At 40.7% G+C, this 20239-nt stretch overlaps 3 protein-coding genes across 3 annotated transcripts; all 3 read right to left on the minus strand.

Annotated features, from left to right (window-relative positions):
- Nucleotides 1–201: 201 nt before the first annotated feature.
- Mrgprb13 (MAS-related GPR, member B13) lies at nucleotides 202–1188 on the minus strand. Its single transcript, NM_001002283.1, has one exon. The coding sequence runs from the start codon at nucleotides 1186–1188 to the stop codon at nucleotides 202–204; it is 987 nt and encodes a 328-aa protein (NP_001002283.1).
- A 7445-nt stretch (nucleotides 1189–8633) lies between these two features.
- On the minus strand, nucleotides 8634–9620 carry LOC100361204 (mas-related G-protein coupled receptor member B8-like). The gene has a single exon (NM_001409239.1). The coding sequence runs from the start codon at nucleotides 9618–9620 to the stop codon at nucleotides 8634–8636; it is 987 nt and encodes a 328-aa protein (NP_001396168.1).
- A 7456-nt stretch (nucleotides 9621–17076) lies between these two features.
- LOC120093062 (mas-related G-protein coupled receptor member B8-like) lies at nucleotides 17077–18063 on the minus strand. The gene has a single exon (NM_001409240.1). The coding sequence runs from the start codon at nucleotides 18061–18063 to the stop codon at nucleotides 17077–17079; it is 987 nt and encodes a 328-aa protein (NP_001396169.1).
- Between the last annotated feature and the right edge of the window lie 2176 nt (nucleotides 18064–20239).

Consider the following 20239-nt stretch of genomic DNA (forward strand, 5'->3'; position numbering starts at 1 on the left):
GGACAGTAGGAGAGTTCCAGGCAGTATTTCTATAAAAATTGGGGTTGTATTAATCGAATTTCATGGGAATGGTTAACTTCCCAACTGACTCAACCCCGGGTCATCAGTTCAACAGGCTTGGTGAAATGCACCACAGGGATCAGGGCAAATTTGTCTTGTAAAGTCACTTGTGTCTGTTTAAAGCCATTCGGAGCTATTGCACTAGGGTATACTGTTCTGTACTCGTTCTCCTACAACTTCTTCAAGTTCTTCACCTTCTTCCTCAGGGATATCTTGCATGGCTCTGTGCAGTAGCAGCCTGAGAGTCCCACACTGGAATCTACAGTGCCTAATTGAGCCAACAAGTAAGCAAATGATGGGGTTGGCACAGCTGTTAATGTAGGACAGGAGGAGAATTGTCTCATGGAAAGAATTACAAGGCATAATATAATAAACTTCTGTAGTCCAGTATAAGAGGTAGAAGATAATTCCGAAGGGAAAGCCACAGATCACCAAGACCAGTGCTGTGAGCACAATGGTCACATGCAGCTTGGTCACAGGAGTCCGCTGTGAACCGCAGAAGATCCTGACCAGTAGGACTTGAATGGATCGAGAAAGAACAGCAAATAAAACAAGTAACCATGCAACTATGATGAAATCAAGTTTCCAACACACATCTTGGTTATAAGTACTACCCAGGAATCCACAACTTTTTCCTTCCAGGAGGCTCAAGAGCAGGGCCAAACCCCAGAGCCCAGTACAAATGACAGTTGTTGTGTGTTTTAGGCGCTGGCCCTGATACCAATAGGGCCAAATGCCAGACAACCAGTACTCAGCACTAATGGCTGTGACCATGCTCACACCTGCAAGGTAAGCAAGTGTGGACAGAGTGTAGAACAACAATGGGATGTGGATGTGAACGGAGTGAAAAAGGACAATGATCTTTTCCAGGGAAAATGCAGTGTGAGTGCAGAGGAAGAGGAAGTTTGCCCCAGCCAGGTTGAGGATGTAGACAGAGAAGACATTCCTGCGCATGCGGAAAGCCAGAAGCCACAGAACCATGGCATTTCCTGCCAGGCCAAAGAAGGCAATGATGATGGAAAGCAAAATCATGACTCGGGACTCGATGACACAAGGTGAAGTTTCTGTGTGGTAGCTTCCATTCAGTTGGATGAGGTCAGCCTCCGGGTCTGGGATGCTTGAGTCCATGCTGGGAACACTCCTGGAAAGAAACACAGGACATAAGCTCATGCTTTGCACTCTCTGATTCTCAGGAACTCCCTGATATCTATATATGTACATAAAAGCTGACCTGGTTCATAAGGACAGAAAACAGGTTTACAGAGCTTAAGAAATTTATCAAAACCAGCATTCCTGGAGAATTCTTTTAAATGTAGTGTGAATTTATTTGGAGTATGAACAATCTGTAGGGGTTTGAATAGAATGGTCTCCATTAATCCAAATTTGAAAGTGTGATCACTGGTTTGTGGAGGTGTCGGAGAAGACTTTGCTTTCAGAAAAGCTCACACCACACTCAGTCTCCTCTTCTATCTCTATGTGTAACTTTTGGAAATGTTCTAAGCTCTTAATTACTGCAACAGAAATACACCTGTCAGCTTGCTGCTTTGCTCTCAGTGTATGCGGTCATAGATTCATCCTTTGAGACAGCAAGCGAGGCCCATAGTACATGGTTTTGGTTATTAATTTCCATCGTCATGGTGTCTGTTCACGGCAATAGAACAGTAAGCAACACAGAACCTCAAGTTCTGTCACAAGTCACACTGTCTCACCTACAGTATCTTTGAAGCCAGAAGCATGACCAAATATGCTCTTGGTTCAAGTATAAGGGAGTCTATCAATTCTTAAAATAGGGAAATAATGAATTAGAAATAGGAAGGGTTATTAAGATTAGTGTGAAAACAACCACATGTTTATGCTACCATGAGCAGGTCACTTGGATTTCTAATTTGAAAGCGGAATAATAAGTCCTTGAGATCATTAAGCAATTTTCTGTTGTATGTTGCTATATCAGAAGTGTCCTTCTGTCTATACTGACAGAAAGAGAATATAAAATATTCACTAATGGATAGGTGAATCACTAGGACAAGATTGTCTGCAAATATTGAGAGTTTATTCTGCAAATATTTTAGGACAAACAGTACCATAAAATACATAGAAATATCATTGCTAATTAATGATAATTATGAATCATATTGTTAAAAGACTTAAAGGTAGCTTTGTGGTACATATTTTGATGAACCTTCTTTTAAACCATCCCTAAGGTACTTACAGATTCTGAAAAAAAGAGAATTTACACAGTGCCCTCACAGCTCCTGAGATAAAATTTGTATTTTGGCAAACTTTTTAAAGATATAAAAAGAATGGAGAGTATTTTTAGAGCAAAGTATCCTTAATTAGCCCTTGTAATTTTAAAGATATCAGAGAAAACCAAGAAAAGGAGCATGTTGTAAACATAAGTAACTTGCACTGGGAAGCATTACTTTTAAGGTGAATGAGAAAGAAAAAGCATCCAAAGGATTGTGGAAGAGACCAGAGCAGAAAGAAAAGAAATCAGGCAGGACATGGCCAATGAAAAGGAAGTAGGTGAGGAAGAATTAGAAGGTACAGCATAGTGGTAGAAATCATAGCAGAGATAGCAAAGAGAGAGGGAGAGAGAGGGAGACGGAGAGAGAGAGAGAGAGAGAGAGAGAGAGAGAGAGAGAGAGAGAGAGAGAGAGAGAGAGAGGCTGCCTATCATGGGGATTATAAGGATCAGTAACTTGTGGAAGGGAAGGCCATGGATGCAAGGCTGGACTTTGCTGTTTATAAACCTGTAAGTACTTGTGACTCTGATGGAGTCATGAGCCCAAGATGGGCTGTGTTAGGCTAATAAGCACCACAGGTTTATATCAACTGGTGAACCACTGTGTTTCTTCTAGCAGAGACAAGGAATAATCAGTTTTGCAAGTGTCTAAGGAATGCTGGCTTCTAATATCAAACAGAAACACAAAACCGAAAAATGAACAACTGCCACAAAAGTACCTAACAAACAAACAAACAAACAAACAACAAAAACCACACTCAATAGTGCAGTTTAATTTCTAGATATAACTGCAACCTGAGACCTAATGAAAACTCATTCAGGATCTCAAGCAATTCAAAGAGGATTGGTATAATCACGGAATGAACCTACGTAAGAGAGGAATAAGCACCAGACTAAAGTGAGAATAACTCAAATGACCAGCTATGTATACTATACAGCAGACAACTTGTGAATACAATAATAGCTAAACATTTAGAAAGGAGGAAATCTGATCCATGATGGGACTGTATCCAATGAAGATATATGAGTATGTGCCAGTACTTGGAAAAGTGCTCGATGTCCTTAGCACTCAAAAAAAAAAAAAAAAAAAAAAAGAAAAGAAAAGAAAAGTATATCTTCTTTGAGACTCTGTCTTATCTCAGCCAGAATCCTGACATCAAGGTATGAAATGACAAAAAATGATGGTGAGGAAATGAAAAAGAGAAATGTTAATTCCCTGTTGGTGGTGGGAATGCAAACTGCCCACCATTATGATAATCAGTGTGGTGATTCTTCCCAAACCAGTGATAGACTGCTGTAGTATCCAACAATACCAAGTGTGGAAATAGATATGCTGTGCTTTATGAAATGTCACAGAGAAGACAAACCTCGTATCACACAATAATCAAAACACAAAATATACGGACCAAAAAAAGTAACATGAAAAGCTGCAAGGGGAAAAGATGAGATAACATACAATGACCTGGATATTCTAACACAAGCAATGGTGAAGAATCTGAACTACACCTGACTTCTCGACAGAGATTGTAAAAGGCGGAAGGACCTGTACAGATATCTTGCCGTCTCTGAAAAGAACAGATGCCAACCTAGACTACTATACCCAGCACAACGTTCAACCAACATAGATAGAGATAAGGAGATGTTGAAAGCAAGATTCAAATTTAAACAATATCTATCCATAAATCTAGAGCCTAGAGCAAATACTAGAAGGAAAGTCTTCCTAGCCAAAGCAGGGGATGGCTGCATCCAACAAAACACAGTAATTAAGTAATTCAAATGAGCAAAAGCAAGATAAACACACATAAACACACACTGAGAGCACTGTAAGTAGCCAGGGTTCTATAGAGTCATTGTGGAATGGCTCTCTATATTAGGGGGATTTATTGCAATGACTTACAGTCTGTAGTCCAATTAATCCAACAATGGGCAGCTGTGGATGGGAAGTCCAAAAATCTAGTAGTTGCTCAGTCCCACAAGGCTAGTTGTTTCACCTGGTCTTCTGGTGAAAATCCTGCAATCCTGAAGAAGCAGGTTCCAACAGATGCTCTGGCAGGTGAAAATGAGTGAGTCTTCCTTATTTCAATGTCCTTATATAGGCCTCCAGCATAGGTGTGGCCAAGATTAAAGGCGGGGCCACTTCACCTAGTTCTGGGCTGGCCTTGACCTCAGAGATCTGATTGACTCAGTCTCCTGGGATTAAAGGTGAGTACTATCTGGCCTGGGGCTAAGTTTTTCATGGCCACTACACCCCTATGGCTTTTTGTCAAGATCCTGGAGAGAAGGCTGTGTTTACCAGCTTCAGGATCTGGATCACAGCTATGCTCTCCAATTCTGTACTATAGATCATTCCAGATGTAGTCAGGTTGATAACCAAGAACAGCCATCAAAATCCACCCCTTGTCAACATGACAAAATCATACCTCAAATCCAAATGAATCAGTAACCATGTCATAAATACAACAAACATGATTTAACCCTACCTTGTACAACCACAAATGCATTGTAAATTTATCATAGATCAATGTCCCTTGGGAACATCATTTCAGTATATCCACCTAAATACTGATTTGTATCCTGTTCAATTGATGCTAACAAAAATGGAATAAAGCACAAATATCTACACAAGTATGTTCTTGTTTTTGAAATTTTATTTTTCTTGGATATTTTATGTATTTACATGTCAAATGTTATCCCCTTTCTCCCCGCCTCTCTACCTCATCTCCCCCACCTGCTTCTATGAGTATGCTCCCACTCCCAACTCAACACCCTGGCATGACCCAACATTGGGGAAAAAGCCTTCACAGGACCAATGGCTTTTCCTGCTATTGATGCAGGACAATGACATCATCTGCTACAAATGTCGCTAGAGTCATGGGTCCCTCAATGTGTACCCACTGGTTGGAGGTTTAGTCCGTGGAAGCTCTGGTGTGGCCTTGTTGGTTGATCCTGTTGTTTTTCCTATGGTATTGTAAACCCTATCAGCTCTTTCAGGCTTTTCTCTAACTCTTCCAGTGGAGTCCCCTTATTCATTCCAATGGGTAGCTGCAAGCATGCTCATCTGTGTCAGGAGGGCTCTGGCAGAGACTCTCAGGAGACACCCATAATTGGCTCCTGTCAGCAAGCACTACTTGGCATAAGCAATAGGGACTGGGTCTGGTGCTGCTGCTGATTAGATGGACAGTCTCTGGATGACCTTTTCTTCACTTCCTGCTCCATACTTTGTCCATGCGTTTCCTCCTGTGAGTATTTTGTTCTCCCTTCTAGGAAGAAACGATGCATCTACAATTCCGTCCTCCTACTACATGGGTTTCATATGATCTGTGAACTCTTTCTTAGGTAGTCAAGCTACCTAAGAAAGTCCCTTCTTTTCATAAGTATATCCATCATAGGGAATACTCCCTGAGGCTATAGGTGCATGCATGGCAGCAGATTCCACTGCAACAGAAGTAGAAACCAAAGAATATGGGCAATTTCTTTCTGTAACTTGCTTGTGCTTCATGACATGCTCATGTCCAATTTAATATATGCCACTTCCATTTTTATAAGAGCCTACTGCTCTGCATCTCATGCTTTATCACATGGAGAGACCTATAATGCACAGCTTATGAGGTGCAATTAAGGTCACTTGGTAACTTCGGTGTACTATTGTCAAATGTTTAGTTTCAACTAAGGCCCCGTAACAAGCCAAGAACAGTTTTTCAAAAGGATAATAATTGTCTGCAGGTACTAGTAGTGCCTTTCTACAAAATCCCGAAGGGCTCCTCTGTGATTCACCTATAGAGGCCCACCAAGAACTCCAACAAGTATCTCTATTTGCCACCTACACCTCAAGTACTGGATTAGCTGAATCATAGGTTCCAATGGTAGATCAGCCTACACAACAGGCTAGACCTTTTGAAGAGCCATCTACTGTTCCAGGCCCCAAACAAAGGGAGCAACTTTCTGAATCGCTTGGTAAATGGACCTGCATAACACACCAAAATGAGGAATGTGCTGTCTCCCAAATCCAAATAGACCCATTAAATGTTGTGCTTCTTTGTTGGTGTTGAGACAGGCCAGGTGCATTAACTCATCCTTCACCTAAAAAGGAATATCTTTCCATGCCCACACCACTGGACTCCTAAGAATTTGGCTGAGGTAGGCTGTCCTTGAATTTGGGTTGGAATATTTTCCCCACTCTCTGACGTGCATATGTGTTACCAGTGAGCCCAAAGTTGTTGCTAATGCCTGCTGACTTGGGCCAGTGAGCCTAATGTCATCAACATAGGGCACCAATGTGATATTTTGTGGAAGAAATACATGATCAAGATTCCTACACACAAGGGCTAGTCCAAAGTCTTTTGGAACATACATAGCAGAGGACTGCCTGGGTTGGCTTCAGTGGGAGATGTGCCTAATCCTCCAGAGACTTGAGGTCCCAGGGAAGGGGATGCAGGTTGGGGCAGGGACAGGGGCAGCACCCTCTAAGAAACAACTGGGAGTAGTAATGGGATGAGGAACTTTCCTTGGGAATGGAGAGGGGTGTAATGGCTGAAATGTAAATGGATAAAGTAATTTTAAACTGTTATCTGTATTAAGTGTGCGACTGTAAGGGAGCATTCACTGGCACATATGGCACCTGCAGAGGATAGAAGAGAGTGGAGGGTGTTCTGAAACTAGGGATACAGGTAGTTGAGAACTGCCCTCCACTCATTCTGTGAAACAAACTCCAGTCTTCAGTAATGGCAGCAAGTGTTCCTAACAAGGAAGACATCTCTCTAGCCCCATCTAAACCTTTATTTTTAAAGATGCACTAATAGCAGAGATATTTGAGGCAACAAAAAATGATTTGGGAATGACCAACATACCCATAGAGGTATAAAGAAACAGTATCTCAATTGGATTTGGAGTCATTAGACATTCTCATTTCGGCACATTGTTGAAATATTTCCTTAGACCTGTGCATGTCGATTTCTGATAATCTTTGGTTCACATGATAAAATACTATAGCATCTAAAGTTGAAATGTCAATTTACAAAAGAATATAATTGGAATGTCTGGTACAAAGTCTATGAGTTACAGAAAATAATATGAATATGACAAAAGTTTTGTCACAAGAATAAAGAGAACTTTTGAAACCACTTAAAATGTTCAACGGTTATTAAATAATCCCTAGAAATAGATCATCAGGACAAAGGGAAAGTGGAAAAAATGCATGTCTTTGGGCGAATAACCAAGGCAGTGTATAGGGAACAATGGAAAAAAGTCAATTTCAAATTTCCTGTATAGCTGGATGATGAAGCTATACATTGACATGATATTTAAATAACTGGAATTTTTAAAGAGCATTGGATTTTTAAAGTTAGATTGTGTTTTATAGTATGCTATTTTGAGGAAAAAGGAAGAAAAGTTTATGGTTCAATAGTGCTGTGTCCTTCAAATAGAAGAGGTTGGAATGTTCTGGCTAGCTTCGAGTTCCAACCGTGACACAGCTGAAATTCATGTAAGAGGAGAAATCACAAATGAAGAATAGCATAGATTACCTTGGCCTCTGGAAGTAGTTTGGGGGAATTATGTTGAACATGAGTTAATTCAAGAAAGCATAGCCCACAGTAGGTTGCACCAGAAAGCTAGCTGAGTAAGACCTGTAATCAATGCAGAGGGAGCCAGAAGCTGTGTTTGCAGTAATTACTGATCCATGTGATGCTCGAGTTCCTGACATGACCTTCCTCAGTGATGGCCTCTATACTGAGAATATAAGCCAGGTAGCAAAATTTCTCTCCTTCGTTGTTTGTGGGGGAAAATGTTTTCCCTCGCAACAGAAAAGGAAACTAGAACATTATACAAATTAAGAGATATTTATTAATTCAGAGACATAGTCTATGATATATACAAGGGAAAGTACACTACAAAAGTGGATCTATTATATCCTTATACTATGAAGACAAAGTCTGTAGAGAAGATAAATAGGTATAAAACATAATTTTCATTTAATCTCTATCAAGTTCAGTGACCCATGAAAAGCGGTTATGTCTTCAAGTGTCCTGATCTTCTGCAGAAGAAGGGGCTTGTCAAAAGTGGGAACAGTCCTTGACCCAAACCTCTTCCAGTGGGTCACATATCAAGGGGATGCAGTGAAGCTTCATTAGAAGGACAGTAGGAGAGTTCCAGGCAGTATTTCTATAAAAATTGGGGTTGTATTAATCGAATTTCATGGGAATGGTTAACTTCCCAACTGACTCAACCCTGGGTCATCAGTTCAACAGGCTTGGTGAAATGCACCACAGGGATCAGGGCAAATTTCTCTTGTAAAGTCGCTTGTGTCTGTTTAAAGCCATTCGGAGCTATTGCACTAGGGTATACTGCTCTGTACTCGTTCTCCTACAACTTCTTCAAGTTCTTCACCTTCTTCCTCAGGGATATCTTGCATGGCTCTGTGCAGTAGCAGCCTGAGAGTCCCACACTGGAATCTACAGTGCCTAATTGAGCCAACAAGTAAGCAAATGATGGGGTTGGCACAGCTGTTAATGTAGGACAGGAGGAGAATTGTCTCATGGAAAGAATTACAAGGCATAATATAATAAACTTCTGTAGTCCAGTATAAGAGGTAGAAGATAATTCCGAAGGGAAAGCCACAGATCACCAAGACCAGTGCTGTGAGCACAATGGTCACATGCAGCTTGGTCACAGGAGTCCGCTGTGAACCGCAGAAGATCCTGACCAGTAGGACTTGAATGGATCGAGAAAGAACAGCAAATAAAACAAGTAACCATGCAACTATGATGAAATCAAGTTTCCAACACACATCTTGGTTATAAGTACTACCCAGGAATCCACAACTTTTTCCTTCCAGGAGGCTCAAGAGCAGGGCCAAACCCCAGAGCCCAGTACAAATGACAGTTGTTGTGTGTTTTAGGCGCTGGCCCTGATACCAATAGGGCCAAATGCCAGACAACCAGTACTCAGCACTAATGGCTGTGACCATGCTCACACCTGCAAGGTAAGCAAGTGTGGACAGAGTGTAGAACAACAATGGGATGTGGATGTGAACGGAGTGAAAAAGGACAATGATCTTTTCCAGGGAAAATGCAGTGTGAGTGCAGAGGAAGAGGAAGTTTGCCCCAGCCAGGTTGAGGATGTAGACAGAGAAGACATTCCTGCGCATGCGGAAAGCCAGAAGCCACAGAACCATGGCATTTCCTGCCAGGCCAAAGAAGGCAATGATGATGGAAAGCAAAATCATGACTCGGGACTCGATGACACAAGGTGAAGTTTCTGTGTGGTAGCTTCCATTCAGTTGGATGAGGTCAGCCTCCGGGTCTGGGATGCTTGAGTCCATGCTGGGAACACTCCTGGAAAGAAACACAGGACATAAGCTCATGCTTTGCACTCTCTGATTCTCAGGAACTCCCTGATATCTATATATGTACATAAAAGCTGACCTGGTTCATAAGGACAGAAAACAGGCTTACAGAGCTTAAGAAATTTATCAAAGCCAGCATTCCTGGAGAATTCTTTTAAATGTAGTGTGAATTTATTTGGAGTATGAACAATCTGTAGGGGTTTGAATAGAATGGTCTCCATTAATCCAAATTTGAAAGTGTGATCACTGGTTTGTGGAGGTGTCGGAGAAGACTTTGCTTTCAGAAAAGCTCACACCACACTCAGTCTCCTCTTCTATCTCTATGTGTAACTTTTGGAAATGTTCTAAGCTCTTAATTACTGCAACAGAAATACACCTGTCAGCTTGCTGCTTTGCTCTCAGTGTATGCGGTCATAGATTCATCCTTTGAGACAGCAAGCGAGGCCCATAGTACATGGTTTTGGTTATTAATTTCCATCGTCATGGTGTCTGTTCACGGCAATAGAACAGTAAGCAACACAGAACCTCAAGTTCTGTCACAAGTCACACTGTCTCACCTACAGTATCTTTGAAGCCAGAAGCATGACCAAATATGCTCTTGGTTCAAGTATAAGGGAGTCTATCAATTCTTAAAATAGGGAAATAATGAATTAGAAATAGGAAGGGTTATTAAGATTAGTGTGAAAACAACCACATGTTTATGCTACCATGAGCAGGTCACTTGGATTTCTAATTTGAAAGCAGAATAATAAGTCCTTGAGATCATTAAGCAATTTTCTGTTGTATGTTGCTATATCAGAAGTGTCCTTCTGTCTATACTGACAGAAAGAGAATATAAAATATTCACTAATGGATAGGTGAATCACTAGGACAAGATTGTCTGCAAATATTGAGAGTTTATTCTGCAAATATTTTAGGACAAACAGTACCATAATATACATAGAAATATCATTGCTAATTAATGATAATTATGAATCATATTGTTAAAAGACTTAAAGGTAGCTTTGTGGTACGTATTTTGATGAACCTTCTTTTAAACCATCCCTAAGGTACTTACAGATTCTGAAAAAAAGAGAATTTACACAGTGCCATCACAGCTCCTGAGATAAAATTTGTATTTTGGCAAACTTTTTAAAGATATAAAAAGAATGGAGAGTATTTTTAGAGCAAAGTATCCTTAATTAGCCCTTGTAATTTTAAAGATATCAGAGAAAACCAAGAAAAGGAGCATGTTGTAAACATAAGTAACTTGCACTGGGAAGCATTACTTTTAAGGTGAATGAGAAAGAAAAAGCATCCAGAGGATTGTGGAAGAGACCAGAGCAGAAAGAAAAGAAATCAGGCAGGACATGGCCAATGAAAAGGAAGTAGGTGAGGAAGAATTAGAAGGTACAGCATAGTGGTAGAAATCATAGCAGAGATAGCAAAGAGAGAGGGAGAGAGAGGGAGACAGACAGAGAGAGAGAGAGAGAGAGAGAGAGAGAGAGAGGGAGAGAGAGAGAGAGAGAGAGAGAGAGGCTGCCTATCATGGGGATTATAAGGATCAGTAACTTGTGGAAGGGAAGGCCATGGATGCAAGGCTGGACTTTGCTGTTTATAAACCTGTAAGTACTTGTGACTCTGATGGAGTCATGAGCCCAAGATGGGCTGTGTTAGGCTAATAAGCAACACAGGTTTATATCAACTGGTGAACCACTGTGTTTCTTCTAGCAGAGACAAGGAATAATCAGTTTTGCAAGTGTCTAAGGAATGCTGGCTTCTAATATCAAACAGAAACACAAAACCGAAAAATGAACAACTGCCACAAAAGTACCTAACAAACAAACAAGCAAACAAACAAACAACAAAAACCACACTCAATAGTGCAGTTTAATTTCTAGATATAACTGCAACCTGAGACCTAATGAAAACTCATTCAGGATCTCAAGCAATTCAAAGAGGATTGGTATAATCACGGAATGAACCTACGTAAGAGAGGAATAAGCACCAGACTAAAGTGAGAATAACTCAAATGACCAGCTATGTATACTATACAGCAGACAACTTGTGAATACAATCATAGCTAAACATTTAGAAAGGAGGAAATCTGATCCATGATGGGACTGTATCCAATGAAGATATATGAGTATGTGCCAGTACTTGGAAAAGTGCTCGATGTCCTTAGCACTCAAAAAAAAAAAAAAAAAAAAAGAAAAGAAAAGAAAAGAAAAGAAAAGTATATCTTCTTTGAGACTCTGTCTTATCTCAGCCAGAATCCTGACATCAAGGTATGAAATGACAAAAAATGATGGTGAGGAAATGAAAAAGAGAAATGTTAATTCCCTGTTGGTGGTGGGAATGCAAACTGCCCACCATTATGATAATCAGTGTGGTGATTCTTCCCAAACCAGTGATAGACTGCTGTAGTATCCAACAATACCAAGTGTGGAAATAGATATGCTGTGCTTTATGAAATGTCACAGAGAAGACAAACCTCGTATCACACAATAATCAAAACACAAAATATACGGACCAAAAAAAGTAACATGAAAAGCTGCAAGGGGAAAAGATGAGATAACATACAATGACCTGGATATTCTAACACAAGCAATGGTGAAGAATCTGAACTACACCTGACTTCTCGACAGAGATTGTAAAAGGCGGAAGGACCTGTACAGATATCTTGCCGTCTCTGAAAAGAACAGATGCCCACCTAGACTACTATACCCAGCACAACGTTCAACCAACATAGATAGAGATAAGGAGATGTTGAAAGCAAGATTCAAATTTAAACAATATCTATCCATAAATCTAGAGCCTAGAGCAAATACTAGAAGGAAAGTCTTCTTAGCCAAAGCAGGGGATGGCTGCATCCAACAAAACACAGTAATTAAGTAATTCAAATGAGCAAAAGCAAGATAAACACACATAAACACACACTGAGAGCACTGTAAGTAGCCAGGGTTCTATAGAGTCATTGTGGAATGGCTCTCTATATTAGGGGGATTTATTGCAATGACTTACAGTCTGTAGTCCAATTAATCCAACAATGGGCAGCTGTGGATGGGAAGTCCAAAAATCTAGTAGTTGCTCAGTCCCACAAGGCTAGTTGTTTCACCTGGTCTTCTGGTGAAAATCCTGCAATCCTGAAGAAGCAGGTTCCAACAGATGCTCTGGCAGGTGAAAGTGAGTCTTCCTTATTTCAATGTCCTTATATAGGCCTCCAGCATAGGTGTGGCCAAGATTAAAGGCGGGGCCACTTCACCTAGCTCTGGGCTGGCCTTGACCTCAGAGATCTGATTGACTCAGTCTCCTGGGATTAAAGGTGAGTACTATCTGGCCTGGGGCTAAGTTTTTCATGGCCACTACACCCCTATGGCTTTTTGTCAAGATCCTGGAGAGAAGGCTGTGTTTACCAGCTTCAGGATCTGGATCACAGCTATGGTCTCCAATTCTGTACTATAGATCATTCCAGATGTAGTCAGGTTGATAACCAAGAACAGCCATCAAAATCCACCCCTTGTCAACATGACAAAATCATACCTCAAATCCAAATGAATCAGTAACCATGTCATAAATACAACAAACATGATTTAACCCTACCTTGTACAACCACAAATGCATTGTAAATTTATCATAGATCAATGTCCCTTGGGAACATCATTTCAGTATATCCACCTAAATACTGATTTGTATCCTGTTCAATTGATGCTAACAAAAATGGAATAAAGCACAAATATCTACACAAGTATGTTCTTGTTTTTGAAATTTTATTTTTCTTGGATATTTTATGTATTTACATGTCAAATGTTATCCCCTTTCTCCCCGCCTCTCTACCTCATCTCCCCCACCTGCTTCTATGAGTATGCTCCCACTCCCAACTCAACACCCTGGCATGACCCAACATTGGGGAAAAAGCCTTCACAGGACCAATGGCTTTTCCTGCTATTGATGCAGGACAATGACATCATCTGCTACAAATGTCGCTAGAGTCATGGGTCCCTCAATGTGTACCCACTGGTTGGAGGTTTAGTCCGTGGAAGCTCTGGTGTGGCCTTGTTGGTTGATCCTGTTGTTTTTCCTATGGTATTGTAAACCCTATCAGCTCTTTCAGGCTTTTCTCTAACTCTTCCAGTGGAGTCCCCTTATTCATTCCAATGGGTAGCTGCAAGCATGCTCATCTGTGTCAGGAGGGCTCTGGCAGAGACTCTCAGGAGACACCCATAATTGGCTCCTGTCAGCAAGCACTACTTGGCATAAGCAATAGGGACTGGGTCTGGTGCTGCTGCTGATTAGATGGACAGTCTCTGGATGACCTTTTCTTCACTTCCTGCTCCATACTTTGTCCATGCGTTTCCTCCTGTGAGTATTTTGTTCTCCCTTCTAGGAAGAAACGATGCATCTACAATTCCGTCCTCCTACTACATGGGTTTCATATGATCTGTGAACTCTTTCTTAGGTAGTCAAGCTACCTAAGACAGTCCCTTTCTTTACATAAGTATATCCATCATAGGGAATACTCCCTGAGGCTATAGGTGCATGCATGGCAGCAGATTCCATTGCAACAGAAGTAGAAACCAAAGAATATGGGCAATTTCTTTCTGTAACTTGCTTGTGCTTCATGACATGCTCATGTCCAATTTAATATATGCCACTTCCATTTTTATAAGAGCCTACTGCTCTGCATCTCATGCTTTATCACATGGAGAGACCTATAATGCACAGCTTATGAGGTGCAATTAAGGTCACTTGGTAACTTCGGTGTACTATTGTCAAATGTTTAGTTTCAACTAAGGCCCCGTAACAAGCCAAGAACAGTTTTTCAAAAGGATAATAATTGTCTGCAGGTACTAGTAGTGCCTTTCTACAAAATCCCGAAGGGCTCCTCTGTGATTCACCTATAGAGGCCCACCAAGAACTCCAACAAGTATCTCTATTTGCCACCTACACCTCAAGTACTGGATTAGCTGAATCATAGGTTCCAATGGTAGATCAGCCTACACAACAGGCTAGACCTTTTGAAGAGCCATCTACTGTTCCAGGCCCCAAACAAAGGGAGCAACTTTCTGAATCGCTTGGTAAATGGACCTGCATAACACACCAAAATGAGGAATGTGCTGTCTCCCAAATCCAAATAGACCCATTAAATGTTGTGCTTCTTTGTTGGTGTTGAGACAGGCCAGGTGCATTAACTCATCCTTCACCTAAAAAGGAATATCTTTCCATGCCCACACCACTGGACTCCTAAGAATTTGGCTGAGGTAGGCTGTCCTTGAATTTGGGTTGGAATATTTTCCCCACTCTCTGACGTGCATATGTGTTACCAGTGAGCCCAAAGTTGTTGCTAATGCCTGCTGACTTGGGCCAGTGAGCCTAATGTCATCAACATAGGGCACCAATGTGATATTTTGTGGAAGAAATACATGATCAAGATTCCTACACACAAGGGCTAGTCCAAAGTCTTTTGGAACATACATAGCAGAGGACTGCCTGGGTTGGCTTCAGTGGGAGATGTGCCTAATCCTCCAGAGACTTGAGGTCCCAGGGAAGGGGATGCAGGTTGGGGCAGGGACAGGGGCAGCACCCTCTAAGAAACAACTGGGAGTAGTAATGGGATGAGGAACTTTCCTTGGGAATGGAGAGGGGTGTAATGGCTGAAATGTAAATGGATAAAGTAATTTTAAACTGTTATCTGTATTAAGTGTGCGACTGTAAGGGAGCATTCACTGGCACATATGGCACCTGCAGAGGATAGAAGAGAGTGGAGGGTGTTCTGAAACTAGGGATACAGGTAGTTGAGAACTGCCCTCCACTCATTCTGTGAAACAAACTCCAGTCTTCAGTAATGGCAGCAAGTGTTCCTAACAAGGAAGACATCTCTCTAGCCCCATCTAAACCTTTATTTTTAAAGATGCACTAATAGCAGAGATATTTGAGGCAACAAAAAATGATTTGGGAATGACCAACATACCCATAGAGGTATAAAGAAACAGTATCTCAATTGGATTTGGAGTCATTAGACATACTCATTTCGGCACATTGTTGAAATATTTCCTTAGATCTGTCATGTCGATTTCTGATAATCTTTGGTTCACATGATAAAATACTATAGCATCTAAAGTTGAAATGTCAATTTACAAAAGAATATAATTGGAATGTCTGGTACAAAGTCTATGAGTTACAGAAAATAATATGAATATGACAAAAGTTTTGTCACAATAATAAAGAGAACTTTGAAACCACTTAAAATGTTCAACGATTATTAAATAATCCCTAGAAATAGATCATCAGGACAAAGGGAATGTGGAAAAAACGCATGTCTTTGGGCGAATAACCAAGGCAGTATATAGGGAACAATGGATAAAAGTCAATTTCAAATTTCCTGTATAGCTGGATGATGAAGCTATACATTGACATGATATTTAAATAACTGGAATTTTTACAGAGCATTGGACTTTTAAAGTTAGAGTGTGTTTTATAGTATGCTATTTTGAGGAAAAAGGAAGAAAAGTTTATGGTTCAATAGTGCTGTGTCCTTCAAATAGAAGAGGTTGGAATGTTCTGGCTAGCTTCGAGTTCCAACCGTGACACAGCTGAAATTCATGTGAGAGGAGAAATCACAAATGAAGAATAGCATAGATTACCTTGGCCTCTGGAAGTGGTTTGGGGGAATTATTTTGAACATGAGTTAATTCAAGAAAGCATAGCCCACAGTAGGTTGCACCAGAAAGCTAGCTGAGTAAGACCTGTAATCAATGCAGAGGGAGCCAGAAGCTGTGTTTGCAGTAATTACTGATCTATGTGATGCTCGAGTTCCTGACATGACCTTCCTCAGTGATGGCCTCTATACTGAGAATATAAGCCAGGTAGCAAAATTTCTCTCCTTCGTTGTTTGTGGGGGAAAATGTTTTCCCTCGCAACAGAAAAGGAAACTAGAACATTATACAAATTAAGATATATTTATTAATTCAGAGACATAGTCTATGATATATACAAGGGAAAGTACACTACAAAAGTGGATCTATTATATCCTTATACTATGAAGACAAAGTCTGTAGAGAAGATAAATAGGTATAAAACATAATTTTCATTTAATCTCTATCAAGTTCAGTGACCCATGAAAAGCGGTTATGTCTTCAAGTGTCCTGATCTTCTGCAGAAGAAGGGGCTTGTCAAAAGTGGGAACAGTCCTTGACCCACACCTCTTCCAGTGGGTCACATATCAAGGGGATGCAGTGAAGCTTCATTAGAAGGACAGTAGGAGAGTTCCAGGCAGTATTTCTATAAAAATTGGGGTTGTATTAATCGAATTTCATGGGAATGGTTAACTTCCCAACTGACTCAACCCCGGGTCATCAGTTCAACAGGCTTGGTGAAATGCACCACAGGGATCAGGGCAAATTTGTCTTGTAAAGTCACTTGTGTCTGTTTAAAGCCATTCGGAGCTATTGCACTAGGGTATACTGCTCTGTACTCGTTCTCCTACAACTTCTTCAAGTTCTTCACCTTCTTCCTCAGGGATATCTTGCATGGCTCTGTGCAGTAGCAGCCTGAGAGTCCCACACTGGAATCTACAGTGCCTAATTGAGCCAACAAGTAAGCAAATGATGGGGTTGGCACAGCTGTTAATGTAGGACAGGAGGAGAATTGTCTCATGGAAAGAATTACAAGGCATAATATAATAAACTTCTGTAGTCCAGTATAAGAGGTAGAAGATAATTCCGAAGGGAAAGCCACAGATCACCAAGACCAGTGCTGTGAGCACAATGGTCACATGCAGCTTGGTCACAGGAGTCCGCTGTGAACCGCAGAAGATCCTGACCAGTAGGACTTGAATGGATCGAGAAAGAACAGCAAATAAAACAAGTAACCATGCAACTATGATGAAATCAAGTTTCCAACACACATCTTGGTTATAAGTACTACCCAGGAATCCACAACTTTTTCCTTCCAGGAGGCTCAAGAGCAGGGCCAAACCCCAGAGCCCAGTACAAATGACAGTTGTTGTGTGTTTTAGGCGCTGGCCCTGATACCAATAGGGCCAAATGCCAGACAACCAGTACTCAGCACTAATGGCTGTGACCATGCTCACACCTGCAAGGTAAGCAAGTGTGGACAGAGTGTAGAACAACAATGGGATGTGGATGTGAACGGAGTGAAAAAGGACAATGATCTTTTCCAGGGAAAATGCAGTGTGAGTGCAGAGGAAGAGGAAGTTTGCCCCAGCCAGGTTGAGGATGTAGACAGAGAAGACATTCCTGCGCATGCGGAAAGCCAGAAGCCACAGAACCATGGCATTTCCTGCCAGGCCAAAGAAGGCAATGATGATGGAAAGCAAAATCATGACTCGGGACTCGATGACACAAGGTGAAGTTTCTGTGTGGTAGCTTCCATTCAGTTGGATGAGGTCAGCCTCCGGGTCTGGGATGCTTGAGTCCATGCTGGGAACACTCCTGGAAAGAAACACAGGACATAAGCTCATGCTTTGCACTCTCTGATTCTCAGGAACTCCCTGATATCTATATATGTACATAAAAGCTGACCTGGTTCATAAGGACAGAAAACAGGCTTACAGAGCTTAAGAAATTTATCAAAGCCAGCATTCCTGGAGAATTCTTTTAAATGTAGTGTGAATTTATTTGGAGTATGAACAATCTGTAGGGGTTTGAATAGAATGGTCTCCATTAATCCAAATTTGAAAGTGTGATCACTGGTTTGTGGAGGTGTCGGAGAAGACTTTGCTTTCAGAAAAGCTCACACCACACTCAGTCTCCTCTTCTATCTCTATGTGTAACTTTTGGAAATGTTCTAAGCTCTTAATTACTGCAACAGAAATACACCTGTCAGCTTGCTGCTTTGCTCTCAGTGTATGCGGTCATAGATTCATCCTTTGAGACAGCAAGCGAGGCCCATAGTACATGGTTTTGGTTATTAATTTCCATCGTCATGGTGTCTGTTCACGGCAATAGAACAGTAAGCAAGACAGAACCTCAAGTTCTGTCACAAGTCACACTGTCTCACCTACAGTATCTTTGAAGCCAGAAGCATGACCAAATATGCTCTTGGTTCAAGTATAAGGGAGTCTATCAATTCTTAAAATAGGGAAATAATGAATTAGAAATAGGAAAGGTTATTAAGATTGGTGTGAAAACAACCACATGTTTATGCTACCATGAGCAGGTCACTTGGATTTCTAATTTGAAAGCAGAATAATAAGTCCTTGAGATCATTAAGCAATTTTCTGTTGTATGTTGCTATATCAGAAGTGTCCTTCTGTCTATACTGACAGAAAGAGAATATAAAATATTCACTAATGGATAAGTGAATCACTAGGACAAGATTGTCTGCAAATATTGAGTGAGTATTCTGCAAATATTTTAGGACAAATAGTACCATTAAATACATAGAAATATCGTTGCTAATTAATGATAATTATGAATCATATTGTTAAAAGACTTAAAGGTAGCTTTGTGGTACGTATTTTGATGAACCTTCTTTTAAACCATCCCTAAGGTACTTACAGATTCTGAAAAAAAGAGAATTTACACAGTGCCCTCACAGCTCCTGAGATAAAATTTGTATTTTGGCAAACCTTTTAAAGATATAAAAAGAATGGAGAGTATTTTTAGAGCAAAGTATCCTTAATTAGCCCTTGTAATTTTAAAGATATCAGAAAAAACCAAGAAAAGGAGCATGTTGTAAACATAAGTAACTTGCACTGGGAAGCATTACTTTTAAGGTGAATGAGAAAGAAAAAGCATCCAGAGGATTGTGGAAGAGACCAGAGCAGAAAGAAAAGAAATCAGGCAGGACATGGCCAATGAAAAGGAAGTAGGTGAGGAAGAATTAGAAGGTACAGCATAGTGGTAGAAATCATAGCAGAGATAGCAAAGAGAGAGGGAGAGAGAGGGAGACAGAGAGAGAGAGAGAGAGAGAGAGAGAGAGAGAGAGAGAGAGAGAGAGAGAGAGGCTGCCTATCATGGGGATTATAAGGATCAGTAACTTGTGGAAGGGAAGGCCATGGATGCAAGGCTGGACTTTGCTGTTTATAAACCTGTAAGTACTTGTGACTCTGATGGAGTCATGAGCCCAAGATGGGCTGTGTTAGGCTAATAAGCACCACAGGTTTATATCAACTGGTGAACCACTGAGTTTCTTCTAGCAGAGACAAGGAATAATCTGTTTTGCAAGTGTCTAAGGAATGCTGGCTTCTAATATCAAACAGAAACACAAAACCGAAAAATGAACAACTGCCACAAATGTACCTAACAAACAAACAAACAAACAAACAAACAAACAACAAAAACCACACTCAATAGTGCAGTTTAATTTCTAGATATAACTGCAACCTGAGACCTAATGAAAACTCATTCAGGATCTCAAGCAATTCAAAGAGGATTGGTATAATCACGGAATGAACCTACGTAAGAGAGGAATAAGCACCAGACTAAAGTGAGAATAACTCAAATGACCAGCTATGTATACTATACAGCAGACAACTTGTGAAAACAATAATAGCTAAACATTTAGAAAGGAGGAAATCTGATCCATGATGGGACTGTATCCAATGAAGATATATGAGTATGTGCCAGTACTTGGAAAAGTGCTCGATGTCC

The sequence above is a fragment of the Rattus norvegicus genome, chromosome 1, assembly GCF_036323735.1.
Source record: "Rattus norvegicus strain BN/NHsdMcwi chromosome 1, GRCr8, whole genome shotgun sequence".
Classification (NCBI taxonomy): domain Eukaryota; kingdom Metazoa; phylum Chordata; class Mammalia; order Rodentia; family Muridae; genus Rattus; species Rattus norvegicus.

Bases quoted from the DNA above. Each gene is read 5' to 3' on its own strand.
- Mrgprb13 (NM_001002283.1), bottom strand. From the start codon at position 1,188: ATGGACTCAAGCATCCCAGACCCGGAGGCTGACCTCATCCAACTGAAT.
- LOC120093062 (NM_001409240.1), bottom strand. From the start codon at position 18,063: ATGGACTCAAGCATCCCAGACCCGGAGGCTGACCTCATCCAACTGAAT.
- LOC100361204 (NM_001409239.1), bottom strand. From the start codon at position 9,620: ATGGACTCAAGCATCCCAGACCCGGAGGCTGACCTCATCCAACTGAAT.